The sequence below is a fragment of the Gavialis gangeticus genome, unplaced genomic scaffold, assembly GCF_001723915.1.
Source record: "Gavialis gangeticus isolate Ggan-Ray unplaced genomic scaffold, GavGan_comp1, whole genome shotgun sequence".
In the NCBI taxonomy this organism is placed as follows: domain Eukaryota; kingdom Metazoa; phylum Chordata; order Crocodylia; family Gavialidae; genus Gavialis; species Gavialis gangeticus.
Genome location: NW_017729033.1, coordinates 69,579,514 through 69,601,519, shown reverse-complemented (window position 1 = coordinate 69,601,519; position 22,006 = coordinate 69,579,514). Strand labels below are relative to the sequence as shown.

At 44.7% G+C, this 22,006-nt stretch overlaps 1 protein-coding gene across 1 annotated transcript in view; it reads right to left on the bottom strand.

Moving 5' to 3' along the window:
* The window catches only part of DCUN1D4 (defective in cullin neddylation 1 domain containing 4), an 85,396-nt gene that overhangs the window by 3,759 nt on the left and 59,631 nt on the right, over positions 1–22,006 (bottom strand). The window contains exons 6-9 of the mRNA XM_019526353.1: positions 16,413–16,483; positions 12,386–12,477; positions 9,875–9,983; positions 1,570–1,674 (exon numbers count right to left, since the gene is read on the bottom strand). Coding sequence (XP_019381898.1) covers positions 1,570–1,674; positions 9,875–9,983; positions 12,386–12,477; positions 16,413–16,483 — 377 coding nt within the window. The remainder of the gene's footprint in view (positions 1–1,569; positions 1,675–9,874; positions 9,984–12,385; positions 12,478–16,412; positions 16,484–22,006) is intronic.

The window sequence follows — 22,006 nt, the reverse complement described above, 5'->3', positions numbered from 1 at the left end:
GTGAGTGTAGCAGTGGAGAACAAGCCCCACCCCCACCTCGCAGATGAGCCGCCCATGGCCCCATCCCACTCCCCGCCAGGGCCCTGCAGCCGTGCATTCTGGCCCTGGGCCCCAAGCCTCAGGCACTGCCTAGCTGGGCAGCAGCCCCAGCCCTGCCCAACTTCCTCCCTCATTATGGAGGTAGGCCTCAATCCCCTGCCACTCCCACCATACTTACCTGTGGGAGTTGCCCTTTAGGCTGCCTGGCAGCCATGTGCATATACATGCACATGGCACCCCTTGCCTGACCACCCTCCTCTCACGCTGCCCAGCCCCTTGCAGGCTGGAACTCTGCCAGCCTGCAGAGAGCTCTTTGCAAAAGTGCAAAATCTGTGTGTTTCTCCATTAAAATGAAAAATCCGCATTTCTCTCAGGTAAAAGGGGAAATCCGCAGTTTTTTCCATATTCCGATGGGGAACAAAACCTGGATCCCTGGCTATGCAACAAACTATGAAACAATTTAAGACTTAATACAATTCAAAATATGATAACGAACCCTGGATGAAGTTTAGGTTCACAGGAATCAAAACAGGAGTTAAATAAGCAACATTGAGCATAACTGAGCATAATATGTTTCTGTAATTATAAAGGATTTTGTAAAACCAAAGAAACAAAACAATGAAATTTCTCATATTTACTTGATTATAAGACAGGGTGTCATCACCCCTCCCCCCAATTCATCATGGGAGAAACAAAGCCTTGTCTTAGAATTACACTTCACAACTGAGAGCTGTGAGAAAACTGCGCAGGAGCCCAGCTCCCAATTTCTCCTTCCCTGCCCTGCTCCTTTCTCCCCTACTCCTGCCATGGGGAGACAGCAGAAGGGAAAGGGGAAAGGAAGCAGGGCAGGAAAAACCTGTGGGGTGCCAAGCAGGGTTCTCAGCACAGCTGCTTCCTACAGTGTGGGCAGGAGCAACTCTGCAGCTCCCCCTGTACCATGATCAGCAAGGAAAGCAGCTGGGGGAGGAAGTAAATGGTAAGGTGGTAGTCACCAGGAGGGCAAGTGATATGGGGCAGGATGCTGGCTCCCCTACTCTGGCTTTTCCCATGCCTGCCCCTGCTTTCCCTGCCTCCTACTCCTTTCATCTGCTTTCCCCACCCCCACCCACCCCCTTGCTTCTGCTTTTCCCACTGCGTGCCCCACTGCTGCTGGTTCTTGATGCAGCAGTGGGGGGAACAAATTTAAGATGACCCCCCCAATAATTAGATCCCAGATGTGGAAATTTATAACAAAAATTCAAAGTTACCTTAGCATTGAGTAAATATGGTAAGAAACAACGAAAGAGCCACTCTGAACTCTATCCCATTTTAAATAAACCTCAGCAGCAAATGGCTTTTTAGGGACTGGATGTCAGATGCAGATGTAGTGCAAGGACCTGGGTATTGCACTTCAATGTTATGAAATTAACATTTAAAATTTGAATAGAAATCCTTTTATCTCAATCATTCATTGATGGCTGTCATTTCAATATTTAAATATTTCAAGATTAAAAAAATAAAAATTAGAATGTTTCAAACTTTGCATCATACCTCTAGAAACTGATGGAATACTGGAAAAAGAGGCCATGTTTTTCCTAACAGAAGCCCCAACATGCACTTGGCAGTATTTATGTCTAGGCTGCGCTGGTCCTTCTCCTATCAGATGGAAAGCAGACAAAGTAACAATGTAATCTCTGTATTTTTCATTAGCACCATACAGCTAAATCATCAGTTAATTCTTAGCACATTATAAAAAAGTAAGGACAAATAGTAGAATTGTTCTGTTAAGACTGTTAAGGTTTTCACCAATTAAAGGTAATGAGGTTTACTGTTGAAAACTGTAGTTACTGACCAGGCTACAGAAAGGTACTTTCCATACTAACTGTAGTTTTTAAAGGTTCTCGCCTGTAGACACAGAATACAATTTTAGGATGCAACCTAAAATCTTTCTGGAAGGCAGTGGTTCTTCATTTTCTATTCATGTTCTACCTATGTCTTTCTGCGAACATTGCTATGTGAACCGTCAGAAAGGGATCTTGAGCCATAAGGAACATCACATCTGTGTTCAGGTGATCCACAAGGTAATTTGTCCTGTATGATGATTAAATTATGCCCAGATTCAGTGAGCTATCAAGCAAACACAAGGAACACATGCAGTGAGAGGCAGTACATGGAGACTGTCCTACAGAACTCAGGTTTTCATTCCAGATGCAACAGTAATGTTAGCTTGGGGTAGTTACTTTTGAAATGGAAAACAATGCCTTTGTGTGTCATCTGTAACTGTAAGATTCATTACTGTTAATAAAGGAGTTAGTGAGGTACAAATTCACAAGAAAGGCAAAATGCAGAACTTTATGTATTTAAATTTCTGTAAAAATATACACAAATTATATTAAATCAGGCCATTTTATATCTTACGTTTGCTTTCCATTTTAGTGTGTGTGTATTCAAGTGAAACATTGTTAAATTCAAACACTCAGAAACTGGGAGGTAAAATCCCCTCAATTAAATTACTGCAATGACCTACCAATACTGAATATTAAAGAAGTTGCATAAGACAGTGCCAAGAGGGACTCAAATTATGTTCCACGGCATAGGCAGGTGTTCATTTGAAGTGCTAAAAATTTCAGGAAAATTTGCAGGTCCACAAAAGCACAGTGTCAAAAGCAGGTACAGCTAATCAAGCGCCTGTATGCAGTGATCCCAGCATGCTTTGCATGGGCCTCCATTTCCAGAGGAAAGCCCTAACTTGCTGGCTGCCCAGGGACTGGGAGCACACAGCCACAGCATGCCTGGTCAGTTTCCACTGGCAAAGGCTCATCAATTTCACTTGCAGCTTGCAACAAATCCTGTCTGCCCACCCACCTTTCAGCTCCTGATCCAGCAGTGGCACCAGGTCCAGTGCAAGCCATAGTCCTTGGCAAAAAGTCAAAGCCTGCCACTGCTTCTTCATACAGCTTGTTCAACTGCTGTTTACACAGGACAACAGCCATGTAGCCAAGCCCTCAATTATGTCCACACAGTCTCCCGTTTGCCAACCAGTTTGGTGTAGGCAAGTCCACAGTAAGAAAGGCAGTGCAGGAGGTATTACTGGCTAACAAGCAGATGCTGACAGCGTACTTCACCCACCTCATTAACCCAATAGTGGTTGGCAGCAGGAGGGTTCTGATGACTTAGTAGATGCTTCCCCAGCCAAGCATGCCAAGCTCATCTGCTGCAGCAACCCCTCAGGCTCCCAGGACTTGCACCGTGCCAGGCCCTGGGCCTCGACTGACTGCAGAGTGCTGCACAAAGCATGCACACATCTGGCCCTTGGTTGGCACTGCACTACAGGGCTCTGAAGTTCCCTTTGCTTTAGGAAAGGGGCTGATCAGTCTCCCTTTTGACACAGATATGGCATTTACTAATTGTAAAAGCTGAGCACAGACTCTGACATACCCACACATGAGTGCAACCACCTACAATTTCTTGCTGTGTGCCCTCGCTTAGCTTGTTAATAATGTCAGAAATGCTGACACAACAGGAACAGATATTTCTACAAGGCAGGAGGATCTGGGAGGTGGATTTCTGAGGTGTTTTTTGGCATATTCACAAAAACAGGACACCAAGCAGCAAGTCCATGTGGCAATCTGCAAATTGGCTCTGCCTCCTTGAGGCAGTAAAATTTGACATGACAGACAGAGTCCCTGGAGCCATGGGAGGGTGGAGGCAAGGAATAAAGCCTCCTGGGATGCTGGAGGACTGAGCCATACCCTGTGACACTATGCATAACTATATAGAAATTACACCTGGTGCTAGAATACTTAGTATTGGTAAGTTACTGTTGGAAAGAGCTAACATTTTGTTGCAATATCACCTTTTTTTCTGTGACACTTAAATGGTTATATGCTTGCCTTTTTCCTGTGCTAAAAGTTGGATTTCTCACCACTTACATAATGCATGCCCATGGCTTCAGCCAGAGCCGACTATAACCTATAAATGTTCATGTTAGGAGAGTTTGGAGATTATTATTTAGCCAAGATGTTTTCAGGATTGCTTAATAGGATGACCAGCAATATTGGAAAACGATATCTGTATAAAGAACATAAGACAACAGCAGAGAAAAAACTTCCCTTACACGTTACAAAATATCCAGCGTCTCATCTGTGAGAGTATTGTGTACATGAGGTAACCTAAATTTGTATAAAAACACCTATTTTAAAGGAACATTACAGTTGCAAAGCCAAGCACTCACCAGTTACAAAAGGCTCAATTTAAGATAATCCTGCTTGAGTGCATACCATATGTCCTGGTAACCTTTTCAGCTGTATTGCAGCAGCATGTAAGAACCCAGTCATAGACCAGGACCTCATTTGCTCTAGCTGCTGTACAAACACAGATCATAAAGGTAGTCCCTACCCTACAAAGCTTCCCTGCCATTTCTGCACAGAAGTGGAGTCATTCAGTATGCAGGAAGCATGGCAATAATATGGCTGCTCAATTATTTTTTTTAACTCTCATTTAATGCAACTCCTGTTCTGGCTTTTACTACGCACAATTCAAAAGCTTACACTAAAATATTTTCTAAGAAATATTTTGCCTTTCATATTGCACTTACCACTGCAGTAACCACGTCTCAGATACACTTTTCCAAAACACCTTGGTATAGGAAAGTACTATTCTCATTTTATAAATCAGGCACACAGAAACATTAAGGTCAAAATACTCAGAAATATCCACTAAATCTGTGCCCAAATGAAATAAATGAGTATGCAAATGAAAATACCTATGCTTCATTTTTTGTTACGCTGATACTGAGTTTTGCGTTTTCAGTTGAAGCTGGTAGTACTCAGCACTTCAATGTCAAATCCTAGCTGATTTAATTGGGCATCCAGGAAAGCGGGCAAGTAAAACAAAGAGTCACTGATAAGACCAGATTTAAATAAGTTTCCCCAATACAGAGAAAAAAGCAAAGTTAAAGATAGATCCAAGTTCTACTGGCCTGTATTTCAATAACTTTATTATAAGAATATTCTCCACACACTCCCAACCATGTCTCATTTAGTACACACCCAGCTTCTGAAGATAACTGTGTCACTGGAATATAAAAATATGTGTGCGTACTACTCGTGGCAAAGTCACAACAGGGAGAAGATCACAGTTATAACGGCCACAAAAAAGAGGTCAATTACAATTCCTTTGCCTCTAACAGGATACTTGAATTCTGGGGTGGGCAAAATACCCTGCACAATACTGGAGTTATCATACAACACAGAAGCAAAGAATGCACTATTTAGCAAAAAGCTGTAGATCTGAGACAAGTTTTACTTTAGTATGCCAAATACCACTTTTACTTTTGTATGTTCAGTATGTAAATAACCTAGGAGTTTTTTCCTGCAAAACCTAATTACACATCATCTTTATTTGTTATTTCCTGACACTTTTACTTATGAAAGCATTTACATATCTGTCTGTGTCTTTGGTGTATTTCTTCCTTTCACATCCACAGGTCAAGGATGAAATGAGTTAAGAGTTTCACAGCTGGTCTCTACAGTTGCAGATTTTCTGATGACCAAACTATTCTAAACTGGTGAAGGCAGATGATACATTATTAATTTGTAACTATTTGCTTCTCAGTGTCCTACTGGTTGGCATGAAAACACAGGTCTGAAAACTCACATTTGTTTGCTTTCTAATGTAATTCTTGAGATGGAAATTGCTGGGACCCTAATTTTTTTCTATTAAAAAAACCAAACACCCTTTTTAAAATTTCAGTCTGGCTTCATGTTAACTGAGCTGCCATTTGGAGGACTGCTTATCAGCAAAATCTGAATTTTCTAGCCTACCTGTTAAGCCATGCAATGCCTTTACCTATACTTTTGACAATATACTGTATCCTTGTTTGAGACCACTGACTGTTAAACTGTTAATATAATTCTGCATTTACAGGGCAAGCTGAACCTCAATTATTTTTATAATTTCTCTAATCAGGATGTTCTAGTGAACTGCAATAGAAACTGTCAAATTCTCTCAAAATCTTAGCGTAGGGTGGGTCAGTTTTTGCCATTCATTGTTTTCTTTGAAGATAACCCAGGGTAAAAAAAAATCTTATGATCTTTCAGATCAAAATCAAGTTTGCTCTTATCTCAGTTTTGCTGCAACTATTTACTTTATTTTTCTGCATCACAGAAGACATTAAAATTTATCCAATTACTGCAGTCTCTTATATCACCTTTCTTTGATATTTTGAAATATAGTATCATTTTTTTCAGAGACTTTCCTGGTTCTACACTTCACTGAAACATCCAGTTATTCATGAAATAAGAGTAATCTTTCAATATTTGTTTCACTATTTTCCAGGTTGACTTAGCCAGGGTTTTCTCCAGCTATTAACATTTCATGATTTTCTGAGAGATGTTGCAACACCTAGTTCTAGGTTCTTAATTTCTTTGTCAAATTAATGGTTTGACAAGCCGAGTTGTTCAATGAAAATCTGTCTACTACTCTCTCTCTATTCTTTTGTTAAGGGTTGGTTTTTTTTGTAAGAGATCCTCTAGAGAATATTGACTTGTTTGAGAAACATGCTGAGTTTACCTTTTTCAGTAGCCTCTTCAACTTCTCCAGTATGTACTTCCTCTTGTCTTCAATTTATGGTTTTCTCCTATGTTTTATGCTGCAAAAAGCTATTTCTTTTTTGTAGGTATTTAAGGGGTAAGATACTTACTTTAGTTTGCTTACCTCCTTTGAAACACTTCCCTGTATCCTTACTTATCCAGACTTTAGCTTCTTACCTAATAGCTAGTTAACATAACAGTCACGCAAAAAGTTAACATTGATGTGTCATAATACTCATGGTGAACATAAATCCCACACATCTAGACCTGTTCAGATTAACTTTAAATTGTTTTTGTAAAATTTAATCTGTTAACCTTCTGTTAATTTTTTTGTTGCTTTGAGGGACTTTGTTCTTTCCCACATGCTAATCTTCAGCTTTGCCACATAAATTGTGATCATTATAGAAGTCTGATCTTCTGTACGCTTTAACATTCTGGAGAGTAAATCTAGCTCTCCTTCCAAAACACTGATAGTCAAGCTGAGTATTTCCAAGTTATCTTACAGAACCTGTTGTGAGGGAATGAAACTCCTTCCAATAATGATCCCTGATGCCATACATTGTCCTACCTGTATATCTTCTGCATTAGATATTATTCTGATTTGATTGTTTCTAATAACTCTTTTGGAAGACTGTAAAATTAGTACTTATGAACCAAAATTTACATCACAGACAGCTTTTTTCCTCAGGTTTCCAAGAAACAAAAACTCCTAGGTTTGTGTTGAAAAAAAAATGGAGATCAATACATAACTCAGCGGACTAGTAAATGAAGCTATGGGCTTTACACTAGAGACTTTTACCATATGATCTCTCTCTTCATTCAAGTGCCAATAAAAAACCCTTTAAATTAGTCTGAGCCAGCACTGACAGCATTACTTTGACAACCCGTTTTAAAGCTCATTATGATGACACTGCACCTCATTACTTTTAATCATAAAAGTCTAGCCCAGCAGTACTCAACCTCTGTACCACAAGTCAAATGCAGCCCACAAAGCCTTGGAATCCAGCCTGTGGAGCTCCCCAGGGCTCAGAAAATTTGGCAGCAGTAACAGTTAAAACTTCCACCCCTCCCCACTGCCAAAATCCCTAACTCTGCACGGTGGATCAGAGCCCGGCCACAACCTACCCACTGCACAGCTGGTTTAATGCTGGCCCATGCCCCCTCTTCCCCACCCCCTATGGGTCTGGCCCATTCCCATTCCCTCCACCAGGCTAGGTTGGGGCTGGGTCACACCCATTTCTCCCTGAGCCACCCTGCCCTGCCCCCCACTCCCCGCCTGCATGGCTGGATGGGTGCCTGATGCACCTGTCTCAGGTGCCAGATTGCAGCCACCAGTCAGATGCAGCCTGCAGAAGGACCAGACACTGCCCATCCAGCCCACAGAGGCAAAAGGTTGCCACTGATCTAGCCTATTCTGTTATGCAGAAGGTCAAGGAGTTCCACTGTGAAGAACCTATAGAAAACATTTACTTGAAAAGAAAAAATTAAATTTGGCACTGCATTAAGAGTAACATTTGAGATACTGATTTTCTGCAAGTGTAACACATGGTTCCGTCCGACTTAATAGATTCCTCTGGAATTAATGCAGGTTTTACCCTGTTACAACTGCCTTTTTAATACAAAGGGGAAAAAATGTATTTTGGGCCTCAATGCCCAGTAATGTGTCTTCTGCAAGGCTATTATTACCTTGAAAAGGTTTAAAAATAGTGACAGTATTTCTTTCGAAATAGTCCCTTATATATGAAGTACCTGGATTTCCAATATACTAATATTATAAAAGCCTTAGTCTGTCTGTCTGTAATGCTTTATTTGCACTCTGATTGGCTGACTGAAACAGAGTGCTCCACGAGCATTCAAACAGGAGACGGCGCAGACACAGGGGATGGGTGTGGGGGCCAGGCCAGCTGCAGGTAGTGGTGACAGATCAGGGGAGCCACTGCCCCACTGCCACCTGGTCCTGACAAAAGTCAGCAGGGAGGGGAGGGAGGGGCACAGTGATGGCACCCTACCACCGCCACCACCACCAGGCCCTGCCAACAGCTGGGACAGAGGGAGGGGAGCAGGGAGGGGAGGCAGGTGGACACAGGCCAGGCGGACCCAGAGTGCGGTGGTGGTCAGGAGCGGCACCGGACTTGAAGCAGAGGGAGGGGGGGAATGGACCCAGACTGGGGGGGGACGGCGGAGCAGGGCCAGACCTGAAATGCGGGGGGGGGGCACAACACTGGCCTCTGTCAGCCCCTCCCCCATCATTCTTGACAGGCAATTGGTTAGTAGCTTTCCGATTGCTATAATAAAAAGAAGAGATGCAATCCCCTTAAGCCTTGAAAATATCTGCCTGAATAAGCAGGCACATTTTAAGAGCTAGAGTGCCCATCTCTAACATGACTGTGAGTATTTTACATTATCACAGTATCTAAGTGCATCAGTTTTTCATGTATGTACACACAATTCCCTAGGTCAGGGGTGTCAAACTCACCCCACCTCCCAGGCTGGACCTAGACTGCTGAGCTCCTTGCAAGCCGGATCCATGAGACCAGCAACTATGGAAGCAGCAACAATGGTAGTGGGGCAAGCAACTACGAGCCAAGAAGCAGGCTAAGTGGCTCTAGGGCAAGCAGGGCTGTGTTAGCACAGCCCTCACTCATGTGCCTGTCACCAACACTCATGTCCAACAGGCCCCCAGGGCTCCAGCTTCCACACTGCCCCCCACATCCCACTACCCATGGCCTAGCACTAGGCCAACAGTTCTGTGGGTCAAATCTAGCCCACAGGCCATAGGTTTGATATCGATGTCCTGGGTAACAGGAAAGTACTGTTTTCACTTTACAGATGGGAAACTGAGTCAGACAGATACTAAGGTTCTGAAATCCTCCACCAATTAAGTCAATGGGAGCCCTGTGGTTTGTTTCAATAAGCACAGTAATGGGGCCCAAGTGATCTGTCAAAATCATGAAGAAAAACTGTGACAGCACACGCAACTAAGCTTGAATATTCCACATTCAAAACTAATACTACAGCATTGTTCTTCCCCCACATGTATTCTTCCTTTGAGATTCTGATATTTGATATGTGTTTCAAATTCTGTGCAAGATGGGTTTTAAAGAGCAAACACATTGCTTCTAGCATGTGCCAGTGTCAGAAGAAACTTTGACAGATATTCTAGGAACAACTAGTACAACTTCTAAAATACCAGGCATGAAAGTAAACCTACAGAGAGCTATAAAAAACCATAATGCCAGACTCTGTACTCTTGGACTACTCACCCGTGCAAAGTCAAATGCATATCTATAAATAAGTTTAAAATTTGTTGGCTCATTTAATAAAGTTCTTAAGTAATCCAAGGAATTCCTTAGTTTTTCTGTTGTATCACATCTATAAAAAAAGAGAAGGTGATTTTATAGCCAAGATCTAGTACTGAAAACATATCCATCTCTGCTTTCATTCCCCTCCTTTGTATGCCTCTTCCACAGAAGTTAGACATATGGCTCCAGGCTTGTCTTCAAGAGTTGCATGAATTTGGGCTGAACCCAAAATGTGAATGGAAATGGATTTAGGTAAAATGGCGTAAAACCTTAGGTTGTATAAACTCTTTTGGTCCAAAAGTTTAGGTAGGTTTAAATTAAACCTAAAGGAAAACATGTTCCCAATCAATTTAAAAAACTAGAAACTTACCTATACAAGGCAATTAAATGTTAGAACAGGTGTTGGCAATGTTTTTGGATAGAGTGCCAAAAACACCCACAACCTTGGCTTGTAAAATGTTGGCATTCCAGGGGCAGACAGTGGAGGAGCCACCAGGGGCCTGATCCTTGTTGTGGCAGCATAGCCCCAGCCCCTTCCCCACCATCCACCGAGGCACGCATGCACCCACCGCCAGCAACAAGCCAGGCTGGGGCTCTGCAGATACCAATGCAGCTGCTTGCAGCCTCCTGGCTACCTGCCACAGCTGGCCCAGGCTCTGGGGCAAGTCTCTGACACCCACCACAGAGTTTGGCCTGCTTGCAGCAGATGGTAGGGAGACTGCAAGTAGCTGCACTGGGGTTCGCAGAACCCTAGCCCAGGTCATTGCCAGAAGTGGGTGCACTCATGCCCCGGGGAGGATGGTGGGGAAGGGGCCAGTGTGGCGCTGCCACAACAAGGATCATGCTCCTCGTGGCTCCTCCACCACCTGCCTTGAGGCATGCATGCCAAGCAAAATGTCTTTGCGTGCCACACACTGGCACATGTGCTGGGGGTTGCCTAAATAGAAAAAATATACGTATATAAATCAGCTGATGGAACTCTGTGTATGACCATTTTTAAAGTGTCTTAATTCTACCATCATTGTGCTGCTTTGGATAAATCAGACTTATCTCTGCCTACATTCTCCTACCTTTATTTGCAACCCAGAATTCTCTCTCTAGTGGTCCTTCAATTTCCCTACACTGAGAAGCCCTCAAAAGAAAGGGCTTCAGCCTATTTTGTTCTTCAGCCAAAATAACTGTGTGAACAAAGAGTTCACACCAAATCAATTTACACAATTAAGTTAACTATTGCTGATCCCTAGTGTACTCATGCACACAGATCCAGACCCACACCCAGGCCCAGGGCCAGAGGTTAAAAGTAGTACTTTCACATCAGTTTAAGTTGATAAGCTACAAGTTTCAGTTAAGTCTAAGGGCTGGTCAATATTACAAGATGTCTGCTGATGAAACGTCTTCCAACTGAATGCAGCCTCTATGTAGAAGATGCCAAAGCATCCACTCAATAGAAGCTGTGTGGAGGTGCCAGAAGCCAGGCAAAATTGCAGCTCTACTGGCAGGGGAGGACATACGGTGTATACTAGGAGACACCAGGTGATAAAAGGTGCTGCAAAGCTAGCAGAAAACTTGGGCAAGTCTATACATTCTCAGTTTTGTTCTGCAGAATTTGAGTTATGTCAGCTAAACAATGTAGTGGGGACCAGGTGCAGGACACCCAAGCAAAAACAAACAGAAAAAAGAGTGCCCTTATCAGAGTTTGTGCCAATATAAACACTGATGATTTTTAATGGAGTGCAACAAAGCTTGCGACTAGTAACAAAGTGCTATGGTTATTTGATGCTTTAAACAATTCATGCTATAATAGCCTGGCACTGGGTCTGCATAGCCACAGCATATCTAAAGCATGAACACACTGGTCAAATCAAAATTACCTGGTACAAGCCCCATCACTAACAGGTTAAAAGGAGGCCCAGGAGAGAGAAACTTTGTCCCAAAGTTTGGACTATAGGGAGGGGGCAGGCTTCTTTTTAATAGAAGCGTACCTGGAAGCAATACTTTGAGGAACCAAAAGTACTGAGGAGGATAACTGTAAAAGGGATGCAAAGCAGATACTTCTGGTAGTAGGTTTGGGTCAACAGAGCAGAAGCCAAAAGGATAATGCCTTATTTTCAGACAGAGTTAAGTAAATAAAGCAGATTCAAGACAAGATTCTGTATTCCTTTTAGCTAGTACTATTACATCCACAGACATAATAAACATTATGTCTGAGGTTGCACGTATTTTAAGACTTTTTGGTTTAGTCATCAGAGCTTATGTAGCCTAGTTGTGAGGATGCATAAGGTTTAAAAATGTCTGAAAGCCACACGCTGCTGTAAGTAGGAAAAGGGTGAAATCTTATGTCTACTTCTCTGGAGAGGAGCACTAAATCAACACATACACTAAATCAACATAACTCTGGATACAAATGCATTTTAAATTACTAGATTTACTATAACAAAATACAAAAAGCTTATAAAACTTCAAGGCACTTACTGCAGTGATGTCATTCCTTTTAACCATTCTTGCAATGTAAAGTAACCCATGTTTTGTGCATCCAATTTCCAAGCTAACACAAGCATAACTACCTGTTTAAGAGAGCACACTATTAGGTAAAACAAAAAATAGTCTTGGACAGTTATTACTTAACAGACTGCCACATGCTCTTATTTGGTTTAGAGTAAAAGTCATTCAAATATGAATGGAACAGTCAGGATACTCAGGACTCTTCCTACCAAGAAAATGGAGCTTTTTAGAAGCTCTAGATTTTAGCAAACTGCTCATCTATATAATAAATAATTGTGCATTGCACTGTCCTTCCTGATAACTCTGGAAAGTCAAATCAAACTACACCTGTAAATTCTTTGGGGGAGATATGGGCTCTGCTGTAATTTTCATATTGTGAAGTGTGCTCCAACTTTTGGCCCTACGTTAAATTAATTCAAGATTAATGAACCTCTCTCCTGAAAATAAGGGTACCTATGTCAGTAAATGTAGGTCTTCAAGACAACATCACCTCTGCATATTTCAACCTGGGGAATGTGCTTGCTGTACACTGCCTCATGAAACAGGCTCTCACATCAAATACCTGCAACTACGGGCCATAAGAGGAGACAGCAATCTATTGTTGCCACAAGCCAGAGCTTGCAGTCCCAAGCTCCTGCTGTGGGCCAAAAACCTCCAGCCCCCAAAATGCTCAAGCAATCTCCATCAACTTTTGCTGCAGATTTCAGGACCTTCTGCAGCAAGGTAAGTGCAGGCAGAGAAAACAGCATGGAGGGGTACAAAGATGGGTACTGTGGAGGTCATGGGCAACACAACAGTTGCATGCCACCTCAGGTCAGGTTGGACCTTCCTGGACTCTCTGCAGGCCACAGGTTGTCAACCCCTGAACTATAATATAGCTTTATGGATTTGAATGAAAACACAAAGTAGTAAACTCTACACCAAGTAGTAACTCTACAGTAATACAGAAATCCTCAGCTTTGGGAAGGCTGACTGTCACAAACTCAGGAGACTGGTCAGCCAGGCACTAAGAGACCATGTTCCCTTAGAAAGGGGAGTCCAAAAGGAATGGTTGTTCCTTAAGAACGCAATCCTTGAAGCACAAGGAAAGTCAATTCTGTCCTGCAGGAAATGGAGTCAGCAGGCTGGGGAACCCCCTTGGCTCAGTAGGGAACTTTTGGACCTCCTGAAACTAGAGAGAGAAGCCTACAACAGATGGAAAATGGGAATCATCACCAAGGAGGATTACACAGCACTGGCCTGCACCTGTACAGAGCACACCAGAAAAGCCAAGGCAGAAACCAAACTCAGGCTAGCCACGGGAATCAAGGACAACAAAAAGTCCTTCTTCAGCTTTGTGGGAAGTTGGAAAAAGAACAAAGGTAACATTGGGACCCCTGCTAGATCAAATGGGGTAGCTGACGTCTGGCACTCAGGAAAAGGCCACTTTCCTAAATGACTACTTTGCATCAGTCTTCCACCTGGCCCAAGGTGGTCACCCTATCAGACTGGACACAAAGCATCCAGGGGGTGGGAGATGGGCCCACAATTGACACAGATCAAGTGAGGGAACACCTCGAGAGGCTCAACATCAATAAGTCCACAGGCCCAGATGGACTGCACCCAAGAGTCCTGAAGGAGCTGGTGGACATCATAGCACACCCTATGGCGAAGATATTTGAGAACTTGTGGCACTCAGGAGAGGTACCAGAAGAGTGGAAAAGAGGCAATGTGGTCCCAATCTTCAAGAAAGGAAGGAAGGAAGATCCAGGGAATTACAGGCCAATCAGTCTGACATCCATCCCTGGAAAGATCCTGGAGAAATCATCTAGGGTTCCATCAGCAACAGGCTAATGGAAGGCAACTTTCTGAGTACCAGCCAACACGGTTTTGTTGCTGGAAGGTCTTACCTAATCAATCTCATCTCCTTCTATGACCAGGTGACGCATTGCCTGGACATGGGGGATGAGTTTGATGTTATATATCTGGATTTGAAGAAAGCCTTTGACCTGGTCTCCCATGATGTCCTCACGGTTAAGCTGGAGAACTGCAGCCTCAACCATCTCACGGTCCAATGGCTGGGGAACTGATCAAAGGCCAAGGGAGCAAACCTTATGAGGAGAGACTGAGGGACACGGGACTCTTCAACCTGGAGAAGAGAAGGCTCAGGGGGGACTTGATAGCAGCCTGTGAGTATATAAGCAGTGTGGCACCAGGATCTGGAAGAACAATTGTTCACCAGGACTCCCCAAGGGATAACAAGATCAAACGGCCACAAACTTCTGGAAGGCCGATGTAGACTTGACATAATTAAAAACTTCTTTACAGTCCGAATGTGCAAGGCGTGGAACAGACTCCCCCCAGAGGTGGTGCAAGCACCTACTCTGGATACATTCAAAAGGCATTTGGATGCTTATCTTGCTGGGATCACTTGACCCCAGCAGACTTTCTGCCAATGGCAGGGGGGCTGGACTTGCTCTTGTGAGGTCCCTTCCAGCCCCAACAGATGTTCCCTATTGCCCAGTTTCAAAATGGTGTATGTCACATAGACAAGACTAGTAAATTATTCTCGCATTTGAAACTCCACTCTCCTCAGAAATCTGAAGCAAGCAAAGGAAGTCCAACAGCCTTTGTTATTATTGTTCAATTTGAATCAGCCAACACATCTTTTAAAATCTACTTTTCAGAAGTTAACAATTACCACTTCTAAAATTAATCAAACTTGGCATTTATACTCATACTTTTTGGTCCTACAACGTGCCAGTGATCTACTGCTTTGGAGCAGACTCAATTAATCGAGTCTGCTCCTCATGCGAGCTGATGCGTGCTGCACTGTATCGCATGCAGTCATATAAGCACTGAAATGAGCATTAGTGCATAGAAAATGACACTGGAGCACTTTTGAACTAAAGCACCTTCTATGCATTTTAGTTCAAATGTACACCTCTGTCATTTTCACAGCACTGATGGACATTTTGCTGCTTATACAACTCCAAGCATCGCAGCACCGGGCACTTTTCAAAAAGCCCAGCACTGAGGCACTTGTGCATGTGTAAAAATGCCCAATGTTTTCAGAGTGCACCTAAACAATCAATAAGCCTTCTTGCCTAATGTTTCACTAATTAAAACTAGAGGTGCACTGACAGTGATTCTGGGAGCCAATACTGACAGCTGATTTTTATGGAGGCATATTGGTCGATAACAATCTGATTTCTGATACAGCTGCGTGCAGCTAGTAAGCTTGTTGTGGTGAAAAGGGAAGTGAGGAGGGAAGGGGCATGGGGGGGCAGATCTATGCTCCCCATGGTGAGGGAGGGAGTGGGGCTGGAGTAGGCACTGCCCAGCTGCAGTATGGCAGGCATGGGATGGAGCCACGGTGCATCTGGGGCACGGCGGGGGGGCCGGCTCCTGCCACTCACCTGGGAGGGTGGCATGTGCCCCTGGATCTGCGCGGGGTGGGGCAGGGCAGGCCGCAGCTGCAGGATGGGGGCACCCCTGCCCCCCACCCCCGCGCCCTCCCAGACAAGCAGCAAGAGCAGCCTTCCCCACTCCCCACCCCCCAGATGACCCACAGCTCCATCCCATGCTTGCCCCGTCCCGGCTGGGCAGTGCATATCCCAGCCCCAGCCACGCTCCCTCCCTTGCTGTGTGGGGATGTTGATCTGCCCATGCCCCTTCCCTCATCGGCCCCCCTCCCCCACCACAAGCTTACCAGCTGCACGCAGGTCTCCACACTGCTGGCTGTGCTCCTCACTGCCTACATGCTGCACTGTGGCTGCACACACACATGGGAATTTATCTGCCAAATTATTGGCCACTTCAGGCCAGATTTCCGATATAGTCAATTTTCTTCATATTGGTGCCAATCCGATATCAGACTAACGTGTTTTTGCATCTCTAATTAAAGCTATGACAACTTTTTAAAATGGAAAATGCGTCTAATGTTTCATGAAGATAACTGGTCAACAGTTTACCAGGCTACTTGCTGAAGCATGATCAGGAAAAAGCTTCAACTTACATTTTCTGGTTCAACTCCAATGTCTTCACAAAATTTCTCCATGCCCTCAGGACCCACAACATCATCAGTTCCTGCAATCAAAATGCTATTTTACATTTATGTTTAATTTAAAATTCACTGGAAGCTTATCACTGATGCAAAAGAAAAGCAAACACGCAACACAGACTCAAATTTTGTATGATTCCGTTTGTTTACTTGCATATAAAGAAAAATTATGTAACATTAATTAGAGTTCCATGCACTGTCCTTGTGCACCTCCTCATTATGGGTACACATACATAACAACACTTACACTCAGAATTTTTGCCTTAACATTACTCAAAGCACACTGTAGCCTGAACCCCGCTCAAGCTCTGTATAAAGGCAGTATAGGATACCACACACTACCTCCTTTTTGGTTTCCTCTCAACCCCAGTCAAAGTTGCATGCAACTCCAAGGAAGATGGGATGAGAGCAGGATGTGGGTGCAGACGTGCATGCGCTCATGCAAAACTAACAACACATCTCTAGGAACTCTACTTATTGATAAGTAACTTCTCTCGTCTCCCTTGAGTGATTTTACATAGGCACAATGTGACTACAGGTGACTCCAAAGTGGCATTTGCACACCTGGAGGTGGGTCTCAACATTTCTAGCCCCATGGCTTGGGTGAGTGTCACAGGGAGAGTCCACAGACTGGAACCCATGCACAGAGCAGCCTAGTCTGCTGGCCCTTCCCCTCACCACTGGATGCTGCACATGGAGCAACATTGTGTACCACTAGCAACTTTCCAGACCCATGGGCCAGATAACATAACTCCAGAGACTGGATTCAGCCTGCAAGCCAGAGGTTGAGCTCCACTGCTCTAGGTAAATAACTGGAAGACTCCATTTTACTAAATATGGAAAAGGTACGAATGGAGCTCCACATGGTCACCTTGCAGATACATATTAGTTAGAATCACAGGAAATAAGGGATGTAAGGGTCCTCATGAGGTAATCTAGCCCAGCCCCCTGCTCAAGGCAGGATCATCCCCAACTAAACTATCCCAGCCATGCGTCCGTCTATCCCACTCTTGAACATTCCCAGGGATAGACATTCCAGGTAGTTCCAGGGAATGTCTCTCAGTAGCCTGTTCCAATGCCTGACAACCCTCATAGACAGACAGTTCCTTCTAACTTCCAACCTAAGTTTTCTCTGCTGCAATTTGAAGGTCTTGCTCTGAGTCCTGTCTATCTCCATCCTCTTTATAATTGCCCTCCAGGTACTGGAAGACTTACCAAATCCTCCCTCAGTCTTCTCTTCTCCGGACTAAGGAACCCCCATTTATTTCAGCCTTTCCTCCTAAGTCAGGCTTCCTTGACCTCTAATCATTTTTGTCACTCTCCACTAGATTCTTTCCCATCTGTCCGCATCTTTCTTGAAGTTTTGGACCCAAAACTGAACTCAGTACTCCAGGTAAGGCCTCACTAGTGCTGAACAGAGCTGCATAATCACTTTCTTTGACTTGCAATAGAGACAGTATTATTAGAGATACTGCAATAGAGATGCAACTGAGTAAGCTGTTGCTTTTTTGGCAACAAGAAGATATTGTTGGCTCCTATTCAGGTTATGATCCACTGTAATCCCCAGGTTCTTTCCTCCAGTATTGCAGCCAAGCCCGTCATTCCCATTCCCCAATCTGTAATTCTGCATGCAATTGTTCAGGTACAGGACTTTGTTATATCTCATCTGATTGATTGGAAGCCACTTCTGCAGTCTATCCAAGTCATTTTGGATCTTAGCTCTACTCTGCAGCAATGGTTCGCAACCTTTTTAGACTCAAGGCACCCCTCAGAAAATGACAACTCTTAATTTTTACTCTTTTCTTTAATACAGAAAAATAACAGAGCAATTCTTCTGTTGTTGCAAAGAACTCAGAAAGAGCACAGATCAGAATGCTTCCAATGCTACAGATTCCTATTTAAAATCTCTGGGTTTATCTTGTGAATGAAACATGTTCACACATCTAACAGTGCTAACACTGCACAACACCCTAGGGCACCCTTGAAACAATCTCAGGGCACCCCAGGATACTGTGGCACCTGGTTGAGAATCACTGCTCTAGGACAGTGTTTCTCAACCTTTCAAGTAACAAGTACCCTCCAACTTCTGAAAATGTTAATAAGTACCCAAACACTCAAGTTTCTAAGGGGATTGTATATTTACTAACTAATGTGTGCCAAATGTTGGAAGAAGGGCTATGTACATAGGGCTGTGATATGACAGATGTCTGATCTGGTGTGGGTAGGGTTGCCACCTTTTACACCAGGGGTGCACAACTCAAGTATGTACCTGGGCTAGAGGTGATGTTGGCCAAAGCTGGGAGGGCTGAACCCAGTGCTGTACAAAGCGTGGCATGCCAAATTATTACTGGGGAATTTAAAGCGCTGCACAATCTGCAGCGCACCCATTTTTTTGCCATAGTTTTGGGAGGAGGAAGGGGCGAGAGAGAGAGGAAAAGAGGGCAAGAGACAGAGCAAGTGTTGGGGTACCTGCATACCCCCTGCCTGTGTCTCGCGTACCCCCAGGGGTACGCGTACCACAGGTTGAGAAACTACGCTCTAGGGTTTCTGCAATGTGGACAACACCAAGTTATGTGAAAATTTGCTAAGCAGGCACTCAATCTCATCATCCAAATAAATAATGAAGATGTTTAACAATACCAGGATAGACTCCTGGGAAAACCCACTTGATATCTCCTCCCAGCTAGATGTTGAGCCATTGAACAGTACTCTTTGAGCACAACAATCCAACCTGTTTTGTGTCCACTTTGTAGTACTCTTGTCTAATCCATATATCCTTAGCTTGTTAAAGAAAAATGTTGTGGGAGACAGCGCATGCTTCTCCGCTGTTCGTGCCCAGGATCGCAGAGATGTCTGCATCACCCGAGCAATGCTAGGAGATGACGAATGCCAGATCAATCACCACTCATCTCCTTGGCTATGTCATTCAACTGGCTCCCAAGCAACACCTGCAGCAGAAGCAATGCTGACTCAAGATCAACATCAAAGGACTCAAGGACCCAATCAAGTGAGACCTCTTCCACCAGTGTCTCAATTAAAATCTGGCAAACTCCAATCAACAACACTAGAATGGTCGGCAGCACTTGGGGTCTATCATCAGCACCTGTGAAGAGACACCTGGATTCTCTACCAGGAAACATCAAGACTGGTTTGATAAGAATGACCAGGAGATTCAAGAGATGATCAACCACAAGTGCAAGGCCTTTTGCACTCGGCAAAATGACATCAACTCCAAGCAAAAGAAACTAAGTCAGAGGTTTTCAACTTTTTTTTAAACAAGTGTACCCCTTCTGCCTCAAAGTTTCAGGTCATGTACCCCTTTATAATTTTTTCTTGTTTTTAAACTGTGGGGGGGCAGATTGAGGCCCCCATGGTAAGGGAGGAGGTAGAGTTGGAGCAGGGGCAGGCACTGCACAGCCAGGGCAGAGTGCAGGACAGAGCTGTGAGAGCGGTTCATCTGGGGGGTGCAAGGAGCGAGGGCAGCTCCCGCCACTGCATTTACCCTGGCAGACACCTGAGGGGCATGTGCCCCCCAGATCTGTGTATGGTGTGGAGGCAGCTGCTGCTGGAGGCTGGACTCTGCACCCCCCTGCCGCTTCCCCAAGAGCTGTGCAACACTATGTGCCTGCTGCCACTGGGAAGGCAGGGGACAGACACCCCCCGTCCCCATCAGGTAAGTGTGTGGGAGGGAGGCGGGGCAGGGGAGAGGGAAGGGGCTCAGGGGCACCAGGTCGGAGATGGTGAGGAGGAGGGAGTGTGTCTCTGTGCCCACTTCCATTCAGGTTGCAGGGGGCGGGGCCCCGATGGCAGCAGCACTTCTCTGCTGGCCGCACATGTACAACCCGGATGGACAGACGGAGTGAGGGGGCAGGGGGCTTATATGCAGTTGCTGCCACCATCACCAAGACCTCCCGCTGCCGCACCCGCACCGCTTTTCTACTGCCTGTCGCATGTGCATCTCCGTGGGCTGCTGATAGACCTTGAGCCCAGCCGATTGTGCACTGCCCATCAGCAGCCCCTGGAGCCACACATGTGATGGGCTATAGGAAAGTGGTGTGGCAGCAGTGGTGGTGCAGGGCAGTGGGTGACAGCGGCAGCCACTACGTGCAAGCCCCCCTCACCTCATCCAGCTGGCTGGGTGGTGCATGTATAGCCTGCAGAGGGGCTCCACTGCCCTCGCCACCCCCAGCCCTGCTCCTGGGAATGAGCACAGAGAGTGAGCTGAAGTGGGGGGCGGGGAGGCGCCACAGTGTGCTAAGTGGGGCTGGTGGCACCCAGCATGCCCCTCTCCCTTCCTGGGGTAAGAAGTAAAGTATGGGAATGCACCCAGGGGAAACGCCGCCACCGCACCCCAGGGCATGCTCCATCCCTGCCTGCCTGTGTGTACCCCCTACAACCTAAGTACCCCCATTTGACAACCCCTGAACTAAGTCATCAAGAAGCCAAGGCAGAGGTCCAAAGGAGGGCCTGTGATATGAAAAGCAGATGGTGGGAAGGCAAGGCAAAGGAGATTCAACACCTTGCCAATGTCCATGATTTGTACAGTTTTTTGTGTCACCAAAGCCATCTACGGTCCAAGCACTCAGGGACCAACACCCTTGAGACCAAAGGATAAAGAAAACCTGATCAAGGAAAGGGGAAACATCAATGCCCGCTGGAAGGAGCCTTTTGAAGACCTTTTCAATCAAGACTGCTATTGATGAGAGTATGCTGCAACACCCAGTATGAAACGATCTCAGAATCCCCGCAACCCTTAATGAGATGAGTAAAGTCATCAAGCAGATGAAAAATCACAAGACGTCTGGAGCCAACGGAATTCCCACCTAAATCTTCAAGCGGGGGAAGAGAAGCTCACATCACAGCTCTATGCCCTCATCTTAAAGGTCTTGAATGATGAGGAAAACCCAGATGACCTCAGGGATGCCATTATCTCAGGGGTGGGCAATTATTTCAGCTGGAGGATCACTTAACAAGTTTTGACAAGCTGTGGAGGGCCGCAAGGGCAGCCCCTCCCCTCCCCTCCCCTCCCCTCCCCTCCTCTTGACAGGTGTCCTAAAAATCAAACTTCCACAATAACATATTTTAATTGCATTTTAAAAAGATATTTTTGTCCTGATTTGTGTGCATTTGCATCATGTATATAGGAGGTGATTTCACAATAGCTCAAAATGAAGTTTAACTCTTGTATATTGCAGGGGTGTGATTGCAGGGTTGGCGGGTATGGTGGGTGAGGAACTTTTCAGATACAAGGCTCTTTAAAAACTGAACTATTTTAATATGCCATAGGAAGTTCTCTTCATTTTCTAATTTGTTCAGTTCTTTGAGACACCTAATTTCCTATATACTGTTACTGTACAAATACTCTCAAGCCCCCGTGGAGCCCTGCCACTTGATTCAAGACTAACAGTCACATTTAAATAGGTGATTCTTTTACTTGAAAGGCTATACATTAGAAAGAAAGAAATAGATGTCTTCAAACAGAGCATGCAACTCAATACCATTTATTTACATCTGGATCCCTCTGTTCTGTGGCTGACTGCTTCAGGCAA